The 17,002-nt window shown below is 27.2% G+C and overlaps 1 protein-coding gene across 2 annotated transcripts in view; it reads left to right on the top strand.

Moving 5' to 3' along the window:
- The window catches only part of LOC112598669 (discoidin domain-containing receptor 2-like), a 258,298-nt gene that overhangs the window by 228,151 nt on the left and 13,145 nt on the right, over positions 1–17,002 (top strand). For both annotated transcript variants that reach the window (XM_025345197.1, XM_025345198.1), the window contains exons 11-12: positions 8,426–8,570; positions 10,855–11,021. In XM_025345197.1, coding sequence (XP_025200982.1) covers positions 8,426–8,570; positions 10,855–11,021 — 312 coding nt within the window. The remainder of the gene's footprint in view (positions 1–8,425; positions 8,571–10,854; positions 11,022–17,002) is intronic.

The following is a 17,002-nucleotide window of genomic DNA, read 5'->3' as shown; positions in this document are numbered from 1 at the left end:
CTAATTATTGTATGCAACCAGAACAAAGTATGTGTATTGATGAATCTTTAGTTAAATTTATGGGAAGACTTGCTTTTAAACAGTACATTAAAAATAAAAGGGATAGATTTGGCATCAAAGAATTCAAATTATGTATTTCCCCTTGTTATACTATTGCTATGAAAGTATACTGTGGAAAAGAAGTTAATAATATGTTAAATGTTGGAAATGTTGGAAGTAACGTAGTAATGGAATTATCAGAACCCTATCTTGATAATGGTAGAACCATTTTTGTAGACAACTGGTATTCAAGTGTAGAACTGGCTGAATTACTACAATCAAGAAACACATATTTAGTTGGAACATTAAGGTGTAATAGAAAGTCTAATCCAAAGGAAGTAACTAAAAAAAAATTAAAAAAGGGAGAAATTATTTCTCAAAGAAGCTCATCTAATGTGTTGGTGCTAAAGTGGCGGGACAAACGGGATTTAGTTATGATTTCTTCTAAACATGATAGTGCTGTTACAAATTTAAAAATAAGAGGAAAAATAGTACAAAAACCTACAGTAGTTATTGATTATAACATTGGAAAAACTTCAATTGACCTCTCAGATCAGATGATTTCTTACTCCAACCCACTTCGTCGCAGTCAAAAGTGGTACAGAAAAGTTGCCCTAGATGCGTTATTAAACATTAGTGTTGTTAATGCTCTAGTATTACTCCAGAAAGTTACATTATCAAAAATGTCTATTACAGTATTTAGATCTACACTTGTAGAACAGTTAATAAAGAAAGAAACTATCACAGATATTTTATTACAAAAACATATTTTAGAAAAATCAAACAGATCTAGATGTGTTGGATGTTACTCCAAAGCAGTAAAAGAAAAGGGCAGAAAATATGCACAGAGAAATTCAAAAAAAGTTAATTCTAAATGTTTGTTATGTGATAAACATTTTTGTCTTGATTGTTTTTTTAAAGAACATAAATTTGTAAAGAAGTAAAATTTTTATTGATTTGTTATGTTTTATAATTTGTAAAATAAAGTTATTATTATTATTTTTTATTATTATTCAGAGTAAACTAAAAAAAGTTGTTTCAAGTTTTTACTGATTTGTTTTGTTTTATAATTTTTAAAATAAAGTTATTATTATTATATATTACTATTATTACTCAATTGAGTAAACTGAATTTTTTTTTCTATAAGAATGTTGAACATATTTGCATATGTTATTTTTTATATGTTAATAAAATTAATTGCATACAATTGACTTCATGTTATTATTGCTTTGCTCTACATTTACCAATAACATTTATAATAGGTTATGTTAATTTATGATGACCTATTTTATAAAATAGCCAAGGGTCAAATATGGGTCTCAAAATATCAGAAAAAAATTATATTTTTGATGGGCGACTCCATTTGGCCACGAGACCTATTTTGGGGTCTCACACTTAATTAGTTAAAAAATATTATTAACCCTTTATGTTAGCCATAATAATACTATGTGTAAAATTTCAAACCATTTTGGCAATTTTTTTTTAAAATATTTTTTTGAGTAAACCACATCAAAAATTATGTGGCGGTTTGGTCAAAGATAAGTGAGACCCAAAATTGTGTCTCATGGCGCTCAACGTGTTAAACTGTTATTGTTAATTATTTTCTATTATTTGCTATTTATTTTATTTTATTAAAAATCATTATTAGAGATTATTATCCACAGAACAAAAGTTGATAAGTAATAACTAATGACTAAGACACTACTCGTTTTAATTAAAATTTATATTTAGATATAATAGATGTATGAATTATTTAAAAACTCATATTTTTGTTGAAACACAAAGAAATAATGGTTAAATTGGCTGAAGATATTTATTTAAAAAAAAAATGTATAGATTCATAAAGAACTCAATAAAAATAATTTGAAAAAATCTGAATAACATTTACATATTATAGTGAGGGTATCATATTTGGTGAAATATACTACCACATATTGTATAAATATATTGAAAAACAGTTTTAAATTTAATAATTTTATATAATTAAATTATACAATTAAAAAATGTTGTTTACTTTTGGTTTATATAAAACATTATGAGAATCCAGAGTATTGAAGTTATGATAAATAAAAATAACATCACATTAAACAGTTTAAATATGTCAAATTAGCCTAAAGAATTTAAATTATTCAAATCAAAAATCAAAATGAGTAGAGAATTACTCGTAAATTTTTCCAATATAAGTATCTTAAATTATTCAATAAGTATCCAAAGCTTTTTATCTTGTTTCAAAATATTTTATTACAATTATTATTCATGACTCAACAATTATATTAGTAGTTCTAACAATTTATTATGATATATAAATATATAATATACATGAACAATATTATCATTTGATTGAGGTTTATAATTGTACATTTCTTACAGTTTATATTATATAATATTTCCGACGAGTTAAATTCCAATGCCTAAGACAGTACATTATACAATATCATAGATTAATTAACAACACTTTAGATACGCAATGCTAATACAATCATGTATTACTCATTATTTTAATTTAAATTCGGCTTACTATCGTAGTGCATGATAGCAGATGACAACTAGATACTTATCTTCCATCTCTTACTGCCACAATGCATCACTAGTAAGTTAAATTAAAATTAAAATTTTAAGCAATAAATTATTGTCATTGCCTATCTGAAGTGTATTAAATAAATATATTATGAAATTCTTTTTTCATATAGTATTGAAATTACTCAAAATCTAGAATTACCGGCCAACTCTTTACATACGAATGATTAACTGTTATGCGTAATATGTTGCCTTTAGTCTTCTGTAATATAATTATAAATATATAACCTTTAGTTTTGTGAAATATTGCGTTGTACCACCGTAACCACTGTGCCGGAACCACCAACGATTTAAATCGCTGAAATGCCCTATTATAATATATTCTAATATTAATAGTAGGTAAATCATAAATTATAATTCACATTAAATATAAGTATAAAATAGCACAATGCAACAGTTCGAGACGTGTCATAACTATTATAATATTTACGACTATGCCTATTGAATGGTAAACTATCACAGTAGATACAGTATTATGATTAGACCACTATAGAGTAAATATTTTATCACGAAACATTGATATAATTGATAACTTTAATGTTTATGTTATATAATAGTGTTTAAATCGAATATTAGTAGAGTACAGTACCGTACACACAGAAATTTTGGAAAAATGTTGGTGCACTACATCACTCATCTCACTTATATACACATATGTATAAACTTATGCTTATTAGTTATTAGTTATTACCAAGTTGATTCTACATTTGATTTTTATCATTAAAAAAATATTTTACTTTCGAGTATAAAAATGAAATTATATGTCTTCGCTTAAAATAGAAAAACATTGACAAAGATACAAAATTTAACGATTAAATACTTAGTTAAAAATTGTATGTTGTGAATAATTTTGATTTTTAATTAAGTTAAATAAAAAAAAAATGTCTTAAAACATAAAATTTACTAAAAAATAAAAATACAGCTGCTGTATCAGTTGTATAGCCAAACGACTTGGCACAAACACGCCAATAATTAACCCGCTATACAACGAATTACTCGCTATAGATTGCAGCTTATAATATGTATAATAGTATAGGTATTACCATATTAGATTAATAATACAAGTTTTATTAATCAATGGTATTACCTATAGAAACTATTTACGTATTGCAAAAATAATAATAAATAAAAGTACATAAATGTCGGATGTATTTGATTTAAATTACTTTTATTTGCCGACCCAAATACCGTAAGTTTTATTTACGGGGCTCTTGTTTGCGAAATCTTGTGGGTATCGTAATTTCGTATATTAAAACACCCGGGTATCAGTTACGTACATATTGTAAAGTGGGCATTCCCCCGTGTCCCACAGTATACATTTTTTTTACCTATAAATTTTGTGTGAGACATAAAAAAAATATTTTTATAATTCTATAATAGTATTTTGAATAGTAATAGTTACATAATATCATAATTATTAATCATTTAATAATGTATAGTAAGATTTCAAATCTATACTATTGACTTCTAAAAATAATTAAATGATAATATATTAAATAATTCTGGACATTTCAATGTTTTGATTTAAATGTTTGATTTGTAAAATAAATATTAATATATTTTTTTTTTTTTTTATATTGTATTGTTAAAATAAAAATATTGAACACTATTTTTTTTTAAACATGCATTCTTAAAATTACATTAGTGCTTGATTTTATTTATGTAATTGAAAAGGCGGTTGCGCTCGAGAATGGGACAATACATAATATTTTTGAGAATTTAGTTCATGTACAATAAAGAAATGGACATATTAATGACAATATTAACAGATTTTCAAAATTTTACAAACAAAATTTCAATAGTATTTAATAAATTCATTTTTTAATTGGCTTAAATGATCAATTACTTTATAAATATTACATACCTGATAAATTGTAATAAAACAATTTGCTGTTATACTATCATAAATAAATAATAATGTATCATTTTAAATAAAAATGTTTGTCAATTTTTCATGTACCTATATTTATACCTACGTTTAATTCACAAAATATATCATATTTAATAATTAATATACACATACAATTGTACTCCTCATTATAATTATCTTGATATACTAATGGTGGCCGATGGATATACACTACGTGTTACACTTCCAACAATAATGTTATACATACATTTTATTATATAATTTAATTTAAAATGCATAATATTATTATAACGCAAATATAGGTATACCTATTATATTAAATTTAAATGTAAATGAATAATGTTCACTGGATGAAGCCCTATTGGATTTTTTTTTTTTTTAAAGCGCTGTGATGATGTTTTGTCTTATTAATTATTGAGTATATTTATTTTAAAAGAGTATTCGTTGTCATTGTTTTCAATTATAATATTGGTTTTGAAAAAAATAAATATACACAGAAACAAACCGTTTTCAAAAACAAACAAAATATAACCGAAACAGTTGGAATGTGGTTTAATAATTTCATTTTATATTATAACCAATGGTATCTATTCAATAAAAGCTGTACGTATGTTGTTGTATTATAGTTTTATTTCAATATAAACAAAAGTAATGATTTAAAATTTAAAATTTAAAACAGTAGTTATTAAAACTGTTTTATAATTAAATTATCTCTTCGTACCATTCGTATCGTATGTACAATTTTTTCATTTATTATGTAACTTTATTTTTATGTAAAAATAGATTGTAAATATAATTTAATTAAAAAAATATATATGTATTATTAGATCTGTTCTTGAACATTTTATAAAAAAATGATAACCAAACGACCTAAGTTCTTGTTTATTTGCGTGCATGTTTTGCAATTGATTAGTTATTCATTTTTTTTTTTTTTTTAATTCGGTACATTTCAGCGGAATCAGTAAGTTTATAAAATAATATTAGCTTTACAATACTTAGTGATTTTAAGCTCTTATTATTAATTTTACTAAAGTGAAAATAATTTAAATGTTAAGAATCATTTAAAATGTTGTTATGATTTATCAACTCTGCTCTGACAAACAAACTTAAATCTTTTAAATTGAATTAAAAACACAATATATAAAGGTGATAATTACTTATGCGCTGTAAAATATAAATCGTTACACTTAATCAATTTTACATTAATAACTTTATTTTTTATAACTATAAACAAATTTAATTAGTTAGTTAATTAATATTTTTTTTATTTTGTGACTGCTGGTTCAGTAATATTTTTAATAATTTTACAAAACACTTGAATTTTAGTTAACAAATTATTTACTTTTACATTTTACGTAGAGTGAAGAAAGTATTGCTTTTACAATGGTATACAGCTTTTTGCCTTGTATTACGGGGAACCACATTTTCTGACACTTTATTTATTAATCCTAACATATATGTATACAAAGTTTTAATTAACATTTAATTAATTTAGTTAAAAAGTTTGAATTTAGTTTCGGTAAACTAAAAAAAATCAGTAACTTATCAAGTCTTGGTGTATACATAGTGTTATCATATTATATTATTACGTGGGTACTAGGTATTTACAAGTTTTTTTTAGTAAATTTTAGAAATTTAAATTTAAAGACCCATCGGAATGCTAATTAACTATAGACTTTTTCACAGCATTATATTTTTTTTACCAGCATAGTCAATGATCGGTGTATAATTAATTAGTACTTTTATAAAAAATTCAAAATTTAATTTTAAATTTTGATTAAAGCAATAAATGTATTAATTTCACAATGTAATGTGTTTTTTTCGTAAAAAAAAAAATGTTTAGATATTCAAATTTAGAAAGATTTTTATTAAAGTATTGAGCTTAGTTGTTAATTTGAGGGTCAAAAAAATGTCTAGAATTTTTAAAACAATTGCTATTATTATGGGGGAAAAATAAGGTAAATAATTTGTTAAAACTACAAACATATAAAAATAATTTTGTAATTAAAAATTTACAGAATATTTAATTTTTATTGCTAAAATTAGAATATTTAATACAATACTTTTGATGAGTAGATAACTGAAACTAAAAAATCAAAACAGTTTATAATTACAATATTTTTTTTAGACCATTTGAAATTAGAATTTAAACAAAATTAGATATTTAAACGAAAAATAACGATTCAAGTTAGTTTATTGTAATTTAAAAATATTCATCGTGAGTACTTGAAACTTTTAATTTATATATTTATATTTTAAACACACAATGACGTTTTTAAATTAAATATTTTAGTTTAAAATAAATTCAATTATATTTATAGTAAGGTAAATTTCTTTAATAATAATACAAATAGTTTATAAAATATAGACCAACAGACGGTATTTGCTCAGAATCGTTCTTGTAAATAATGATGTATCATTGTATTCAAATTTAATCATTTGTTAAGTGACTTACTTCCCAATAGCAAGTTACACTCAACAACACACAGTGGTTATCTACTTCGCCTTATATTTATTGCTTCAAGGTATTAGTCTTTTAGATTTTTACTGTGTGGCTAAAAACTAGTCAGTTCACAATTATTTTATGTTTCTACCTTAATTTTAATGTATTTTGGAGAAAAAAATACGAACAAGACGAAAGAAATTTATATTGAAGCTTCAACTCTAACCATTAAACTAATATTTTAAGCCCAATGATCATTATATATCAGAAATATTGTTCATTAACATTATTATAATAAAATACACAAAGATATAGGTCTTATTAATTTTAACAATAGGTATTTAAATTCATGAAATGTTAATTGCGAATTTAAATAGTAACTGACTTTATTATTTGAATTTACGTTTGAGATATATTTAATTTCATTGATGCCACTAAAATACAATGATACCTCTAGAAGAATTTAAAGGTAAATAAATTGTCAATAATATTATAATTGAATTCAATCAACAGTAATTGGAACTATATAGTAACAAAAGTTAAAATAGGCCTGAAGACAAATTCAGCAAGTTGATAAACCTGTAATAGCTTTAAATATTAAGTTTAAAGTATAAAGATAAAAACTAACTTTTAAAGAAGTTTCAATATTTACGGTTAAAACATTACTACCGTCCTTCTATCCATACGTTTATGTACTATTCATAAATCTATGTCAAATACAAAAACATATTTATAATATTTATACAATCGTGATTGAGAAATTTTACACACTTGTGATTTTATATATGATTTAGTTTTAATACGTCTTGACGTTATAAGGAAAATGTTGACTAGTACTAAGAACTGAAAAAAATATTTATGCAGAACCATATAGAAAATATGATTTCATGAATATTTTAGTTATGCAGGTACAGATTTTTAAATTGAAGACACATTTACACAATAAAAATAAAACATAGTATATTGCATTGTTTTTGTATTATTTAACTTTTTTAATGTTCAAATACTTAACTTGCCTGATCTTAAGTTAATAAGTTATAAAAAAAGTAATTTATTTTTTTTCAGTTTATACGTACGGGGATACGATTAGAAGCATTTAATATTACATAGGATAATAACTGCATGCAATGCATTTACAAAAAAACTAATCGAGTTATATGGAAGTACATTTAAATAATAAAAACCTTAATTATTTTAGTTTGATTTCTTATGCATACAATAATTGTATATTAGTGAATAATATTATGTTATTGATGGTTATTATTGATGCATAAAAAGAATCTGTGTAAAATATAATCAATAAATAATACTATTCCATTATGCCAATGTCCCTGTTTGTAAGAGCGAAAAAACGTGCACTGTATAATAACAATTAATAATAATATGCAAACAACCTACACATATATTAACTGTATACGATGATACGTATGTATATGTGTACGATGCTGTTATAAATGTATAGTTATGTTAATTTTATACGTAAATTATTTTCGCAGGAACTACCGGTACGAGTGAACGCCAATGGACACGTATACGGTCAAGTAGACTTGGACGACGACTCGGACAAGAGCAATAGCAATTACCAAAGACCATACGGCATAGCACGCCGACCATCGGTACTTTTAAGTCCTGATTACACGGGTAAGTGCATGAGTGACAAGATGGTGTATGGTATATTTAGCCTTTATCCATAATAATGCATATTAGTAATGCGCGCAGTATTCAGCTGTCTGGCAGTCGACAGAGTAGTCATGATGGAGTAATGCACCAGTTAATTCTTAATGAATTTAAAACTTTTAACTCGAAATAATTTTTTTCAAAAACTTAAAGTTTATCGAGTAAGATATTTAAACGGTAAGAACACATTAATTTTTTTTTTTTTTTTTTTTAGTGTAGTAAAGAAAGATTTCAAAAATGTTTCACTTACTCGACTAATTTTTTGTATATTTGTACATTTAAAAATTATCCAATAACTTGAAGGATTAAAAACATAGTAAAAAGCAAAAAAAAAAAATTGACTCCTGTGATAAGAGCTGTGAAAAAAAATAAATAGTTTAGTATGTTTAGTAATTTATTTACTTTATTTTGTGTATATCGTACATATAATTATTAAATGTATGCATATTGCCTAAAAGTTAAAACATTTATCGTGTGCTCTGAGTAGGTATTAATTTAGTCTTTAGAAATATATTACATGATATTCTTATTACACGTACATATAGTGTATACGTATTTTATAATATCACCCGAGAGCGAAATAAAAACGTGTGAAACCGTTTTGGACCGTATCCAGAAAAAATCACAAATATACACCGTGCCTCAAATCAGCATTTTCATCCCCTGGGTGTGGGTTATTTTTTTTCTCATTTCATGTCAGATAGATACGATATATTATAGAGGATGTATATTACATACAATATAAAATAGTATATAGCTAATGTTTAGGTCGTGGCATATTCCCTTTTCTATACAACGCGCATGTATATTATATAAACACGATAATACATAATATTATACGTATACAAGAGACAATATTGTCGTCGGTAAAATGGACAAAACGTACTCGCGCGACTCTGGTATAATAATAGTAGTAGTAGTTGTTATTGATATTGCTCAAGCACCAGAACGCAATAAAGACCGGGTAGTTTATTTTTATTTTTATTCGTTATTATTTTGTATTTTTTACGCCGCGCCTATACAGTTTGCGTGGAAATGTGTCGTGATTAGATGGATAAGGCGTGTAAGGGAGTAAAATAAATTTCATTAAAATTGTTATGCACACATTTTTCTGTCGGGAAAATATATATATATATATATTATATAATATACCTTCCTAGAAACTACTACAGTTTCTCGGGCCTACAATAGTCACCCGGCAACGTCGTGACGGCAAAGTGACTCGGATTTTAATAAAAATTTTAACGTTCCTCAACAATACCGTATTGGGTGGTATTTTTTTTTTTTGTTTTTGTATTTGTATTTGTATTCGTTTAAACTTTATGTATACACAGTGTAATACGTGACTCATACAGTCGTACAATGCTTAACAGTAGCACGATAAATCCCAAGGAATTTATGAAATATTATTGTTTTATAAAACAAAAATTCCACTTAGCCTACACAAATATTGTTATTTGTTAATAATATTTCGTTAAAAATATATACACACCATTAAAATAATTTGATTTTAACATTTTTTACCGAAAAAAATTGAACTTGACTTAATATATATTTCTATTGGAAATTTAATATATAATACTACCACGACTTACGGTAACAGTAAGTAGGTATAGTAGCAACTTTTGCGTCAAATTTAAGATTTAATGCGGGCTTGTGTACAAAAATATCATATAATTTGATACTCTAAAAATATTTTTTCTACAAACAATGTAAGCTTAATTGAAATCGATATAGTTTTTTTTTCATCGTGAGTGAATTGATTTTAAATTAAATATTTTCTAGACATCAGGCGTGTGCAGACATCATTGACTGGGTAAATTGTATAGAAAAGTTGAACGTTTTCACTTTATTGCATAAAAGTACTTCAATGAAATCCCAATTTATTTTTATTAAAATATAAAATGTATAGGAAACTTTTAATAAAAAAAAAAAAATTTATTGACTTAAGTTCAAGCCACTTTTACCACTAAAAGGGTTTTGAGTGTATAAGAAATAAGTGACGTCCATATCGTTGCGATTTGATTACTGGTTATGTCGTTGAAAAAAACGTGCATAATGATTTGTATGAAATAAAAATAATTCAATTAATCAATATATATTGCCATTCAAATAAGATTATATTATTATTCTTTCATAAACGAATAATTCGCGCATTTATTATTAATCGACAAGTGTTAATCGTTCGAACGAGTTTTTACATTATAGTTAAAAGATGATATTAATTAGATTGGAAAATGTCTTACAGATGTTCGAGACATCGTCGCCCAGGAAGAATACGCCATACCACACGTTCGACGGTCGGCGTCCAAAACGTTGACGCTGCACAAAAGTCAGATGTCCGTACATGACGACACGTTGTCGCGCCATCACCAGACGTTGGAAAAGTATTACGCCGCTTCGGATATTTGCCAAGTAGATACATAAATATTATATATAGATTATTATTACATTATGCACTATTGCTATTATTTCTATTATTGCTAAATTTATATATTAAAAAAGATTATTCTATCAGTGTTATTGTAATTTCCGCGACTGTCCCAATAACATCGGCATAGGCCGATAATATAAATATTATTATCTCACCAGATCGACCGCGAGAACGCAAAATAATAAACACCAGCGCGCATGTAGGCTATTATACCAACGCGTTGACAAATAGCTCGTGTCCCCGGGGTCGAATTTAACAGAACGCATTAGTGCCCCGAGACTCCAAATAATGAGACCTCTATTTAAAATATTATAAAATATGTATTTCCCCTGCACCCCGCCAGAGACGACGTGACTAAAAGTTATTGCCACGTTTTCAAACCGTATAAAATTACTATGGTTTTCTGAATTCAATATTTTTACATTATTCGTGCTTCACATATTGTTGTTTCTACAATTCTGCCAAATAAAACAATCAAATCACGTGATAATGTTGTGAATTATTTAGAGGTATGGACGAGGCGACAGTTTTTTGACGAATACGGGTTGTATATAAAGCGCTAACAAAGGGATATTAAAATAATATCAATAATAAACGCGCTCATTAACTTCTATTGCGTACGAATGATTTCCAGTTTCAAGTCATAATATAACATAAGATTGTCATATCAAATAGTCTATCATACTATATGGAAGTATAGGGAGGAGACCGTGAGACAGGATAATGAATACTGACATATACTCTATGAACAATATGCGCTACCTACGCTTACAGAGGTCCCTCGAAGGATTCCATTCCAAGTCCGTCTATCGATCCAAATCGGACCGTTATAGTTTCGCTGTACGCTGTATAAGTGACGTATACATGTATAAGTGTATGCGTATAATATGTGTGTGTGCGTAAACGCAATTTCGACGGATATCAATCACGATTCCGGTTAAGCCATCGTCGCAGAGACAATATTTTCCTATTAACATTCGGTGGTGAGGACCGTTGTGTACTGTGTATACACACACACACATATATATATATATATATATATATCACTGGCGTATGGGTAAGTGAGTGTGTGTTAGTGTGTATTTTTTACGTCCGTAGTAGGACATTAGGATGAAGGTTTAGTCATTTTCCGGGTCGTAAGCAGTATACTATACTACGCGTAGTATTATACGATTACGAGTTCTCCTGCCCCATTCAAGTCCTAACGCTATATTCATGTCACACACTGTTATTAAACAAGCGCACGCGCATGTGCACACTGACCGAAATATATTGAGAGAATGGGGTCGGCACAAGCTAATGGCTTCGTGTAATCTAATATTGCCCATGGCGCGTTGTCAATATTGTACTGGATAATTCGAATAATCGAAAATGAACGGTTAACGCAAACATTTACTGTTGCCTCCACCACCACCATCACCACCAATATCAGATTTAGAATTTGACACTCCAAAATGCTTACCCTATCATATGCGCTGAATATAATTTACCGTTCAATATTGTATAGGGGAAAGAATAGAGAGATAGTAGACAATCTGCAAGAAAGGGAGGAAAACAGATGGATACATAATAAAAAATAAAAATAATAAATACACGCTTTAGGAATACTGCAAACAAATTACTGTGTGTGATTTGATTATTCTCAAAGCCATAATTTTCATGTCAAAGCAAATTACAAAATATGCAATAGTGATGAATAATTACTTTTAAAGTACAGTTTAAGTAAAATAGCAAGCACCAGATTTGACTTATGTAGTTTTTTTAATTTTGGCTCGCTAAAATTTATGACGATGGTCGATGCCATCTCCATGAGATGATAAGTTAAAGTCGTATATCAATATAAAGTTAACAGGTACTGGGCGACAAGTATTTGTCGCAGTAACCGATTACGTTTTTTGTTTTAAATTTTCATAATTACATAATAATAAAATATTAATTTAAAATAATAAAATCTTTAATACACGGCAAACGCGGAGGAAGCTGTTAATCGTATTCAAAAAAGCATAGTTAGTTAGATGCAATTCTCTTTTCTCGCGTGTATTAAAAGTTTAGTCTCATAATTTATATTATAAACGATTATTATTAATGTAAATCGCGAATGACACGCAATAAGTGCACGCCGCTGCCCTCTTATTATAAAATATAATACTCAAATAACGTGCACACAGTATTACATGACCCCTTTGAGTATTGAGTATCTCCGACCCCTCTTGCGTACCTTAATTGGTCGATCTCGATCTCGAATAATATAAATAATGAAAGAAAACACGATTACAAGTGTTCTTGCTAATACTGTGTAATTTTATATGAATTGTATGTATTGCATTTCGTAGTTATTCATTTCCGACCGGATGTGTATGTTTTATTTCGGATTTGTTTCGTTCTACTAACAACGGGACGAGATGACCACCGAGACAATATTTTTCAAATAATTATACGAAAGCAATTTTTTTTTATTCTTATTATTTTTTCTTTTTTTTTTTTTCGTGTCTTTACAACTCCATTTTTTCTGCTGAATATTTGTTTGTTTTCCGAACGCAATGGTGCTGGGAAATTATTCGTATTTATACAGCATTACGCGACCGATCGTGATTCCGCAGTAAATAATTTAAGAAAAACGATTGAATAAATCCCAGACAACTCTCTTTCTTTACTTTGTAATCGATTTTTTATTTTTTTTTATTAACTGTATTAATTATTAGATTTTTTTTATTTTTTTAAATTCGTTTTTAGTATTTAAATTCATTTTTAATTTAACTCATGATTAATATAATAAATACTACGTTTTTTCACAATTTATTCATCGACTTGATTATATATGTTTTCATTATTGTAATATTTATTATATTACACGTGGAGTATTTTTTGACGATAAGATTTTTTAAAGGGTTAACAATCCACAGCTTAGGTTAAAAAACTGAAACTCACAAGATTTTTCTTTTCAACAATAATAATAACAAAAATTCCTTCTACAAGAAGATAGGTACAAAAAATTAAGTATATTGATTATAAACAGGTAATTTATAACCGAGAAAAATCAGACCAGCGTAAAACTCAGCCAAATAAATAAATATATATATATATATAATATAAAAAAAATAATACACAGAAAGACAATAGTACCCACGACGAGACAAATACCGTCACGCCGCGTCAAATGCATTGAAAATCAGAAACATAAATAAATATACTGGCATCTGTCGGTTCCTTTAATGAAGCGATGGTAAATCCGTAGCACACGTTCCTGAAATAGCAGTCGAAAAAATGTTAAAGGCACGTGAAAAATAAAAATATTTTATCACATTTTATTTTATAATTTTCTATTTTATTTTTAATAATTAATAATGAGATCACAATTTAAATACTTTTTCATTTTTTTGTTTTACTATGAAACGAATATTTGCCTGATGTAGCAGTAGACAGTTTGTTCGAAAATACTGGGAATAAGGTTTTGAAAGTCTGGAATGCTATTCCAGAAACTAATACTTTTAAGATAGAAGCATTGGTTAAATATTTTGCATATATTTTGTCAATATTTTCTTCAAATAATTTTTGCGAGCCAATCTTCGGAAAAAAATTTCATAAAATCTGTTCAATGAAACCGACTATAAAAGAATTAGCATCGAGTGTATAACGATAGAAAAGTAATTCAGATCAAACAAACTAATAAAATATACTAAAGTATAATGTTAAATAGTAAAATTACTTATACTAAATATCTTATATTTTGTTTACTAACAAAATACAATAAATACATTTAAATAAACGCATTTTTTTCTTATTTATTTACTTTTATAATTTAATAGCACGCGAGAAGCAAAAAAGAAAAAAAGAAAATCATACGACTTTTATCACGTCACGTTAGAAAAATTTTTCACCCCTATTCTAGCGGTTACCGGCCCCCATATTGGCGATAATAATAATGAAAATAATATTGCAGCATGTAGTCCATGTACACGGATATGCGCCCATCCGTCGGCTCTGCAAACGATTACCGAGCATATCGACAATAATAATAATAACATGTCGTATATATATACGTAAACAAGACGATAAAGATATTGGCCATGGTGTTAGGGAATAAATTTTGATGCGTCTCGTTATAGACGATACCTTACGCGTACATTCAAGTATGTGGAACACGTGTCGTCCGAGGACCCGTGATGGGGTCGTGCATGGAAAAAGAATTTCCGTTGACGTTTTGGGGTTGTGTAGCTTGTTCGCTGACGACGCGAAAAAGTCCTCGGATGACAGAGAGGGAGAGAGGATGAATTTGATAATGAGCTAGTCGATACCCGCAGGACGATAGAACTTTAACTCGCGTTCGTAGTCGATTATAAAAATAACCAATAAAATCTATACATGTTTAAAGTATTATCGTGTTTTACTCACTTTGTTCGTCACATAGTTTTTTTTTTAATTTATGAACTCCGAAGTTAAAAAAAAAAAAATAAATAAAAAAACAAAAACAAAGTTATTTAATATAGTAATACATCGTGTTAAATCTATCCGTGTAATTCTACAATATTTGTCGTATCGCTTTGGGAAAAAATTTCTAGTTTAGTATTAAATTTAATTTCTACATCAATTGCTTTTCAGTTTTAATACGATAAAATTAGTAAAATATGATTTTTTTTCTTTTAATAAATAAACGATGTTTTCAATAAAAATGCTTATAAGTTATATTCATCTCGACTTTTAATAATCTTTCCGAATAAATGAAAATCATAATAACCTTTTGAAATATTAAAGCACTCTTACAAACGCGTATGTTTTAATGATTGTATGGAACGTGTTATCGTTTTAAATTTGATTATACATAATAGATGATAGAAATCTATAAAATCGATAAGTATAGTTTACTAATTTATTTGCTCCCGGAAACTACTTATGAATTGTTTATTGTTAATAGAATTATATATTTCTAAAGAGTTTCAATTAAAAATGAATAGCATTACGGATGAGAAGATCCGGGTAATATTACCCGATAATTGAATCCGTGTTTTACGTTATGAAAACAAAAATGATATATATATATAATATTGTCTTATATAAGTTTGTGTGTTTATGTTTGAGCAGCTATACGGAAATGGTGAAATTTTGTACACGATGATACGTTTACACAACGCACGTTATACACACATTGACCGCTAGTTTGAATAAAAAGCGTTTCTAAAAGTTTATCGTTTTGTTTACTCGAATGTGTATGTGAAACATATACGTCCGTTGTAAAAAAAGAAAAAAAAAGTAGCAATAACGAAACGAGATTTTTATTCTGTGCTACACAGTTATATTTACAAACTCTAAGGATTTTTTCTGCGCACAGTGTCCAAATGAAATAATAATAAAATAAAAAAAACACCTCTTAACCGTACAAACAGAACGCCGAGGGTACACAATATAACATATATAGTACCTACGTGTGTTTAATAACGGTCGCGGGTCGTTGGAACTCAAACGTTACACGAGAGTACGGACGTTCGATATTATATTGAAGAGTATTATTTTCCGGTGGATCGATGGTACTTAATTCGGCTTGCTCACATACAAACGTTATTATTATTATTATTATTATTATTATTATTATATAGGTATGCCAACACATCGTCTGCCGTTTCTGTTTTGAATAACATATACGTGGTTACGTGGTTTGAAACGTTTGAAGTACCTACATAATATTATATTTGGTCGTCAATAATAATATTTATACAGTACGCGTATGATGTGAGCGTTATTAAGGTCCTTACTTTAATTTTTAACATAATTAACAAACATAATTTACATAAACATACTCATACCGCGAGGTTATCTCGAAAACCGTGTTTGGCCAACAGAATTCCTGAATATCCTTGCACTTTAATGGGTATATACTCGTATACTCACGTAATATAAACACTGTTTAGCTCAGATAAGAAAACAATATATTCAGATAAGATAAAAATTCTTTAATACATGATTATCG

This window comes from Melanaphis sacchari, unplaced genomic scaffold (assembly GCF_002803265.2).
Source record: "Melanaphis sacchari strain LSU unplaced genomic scaffold, SCAv2.0 Contig49_pilon_pilon, whole genome shotgun sequence".
NCBI lineage: Eukaryota > Metazoa > Arthropoda > Insecta > Hemiptera > Aphididae > Melanaphis > Melanaphis sacchari.
Note: the sequence above shows the minus strand (reverse complement) of the source record. Positions and strands in the feature narration are given on the sequence as shown.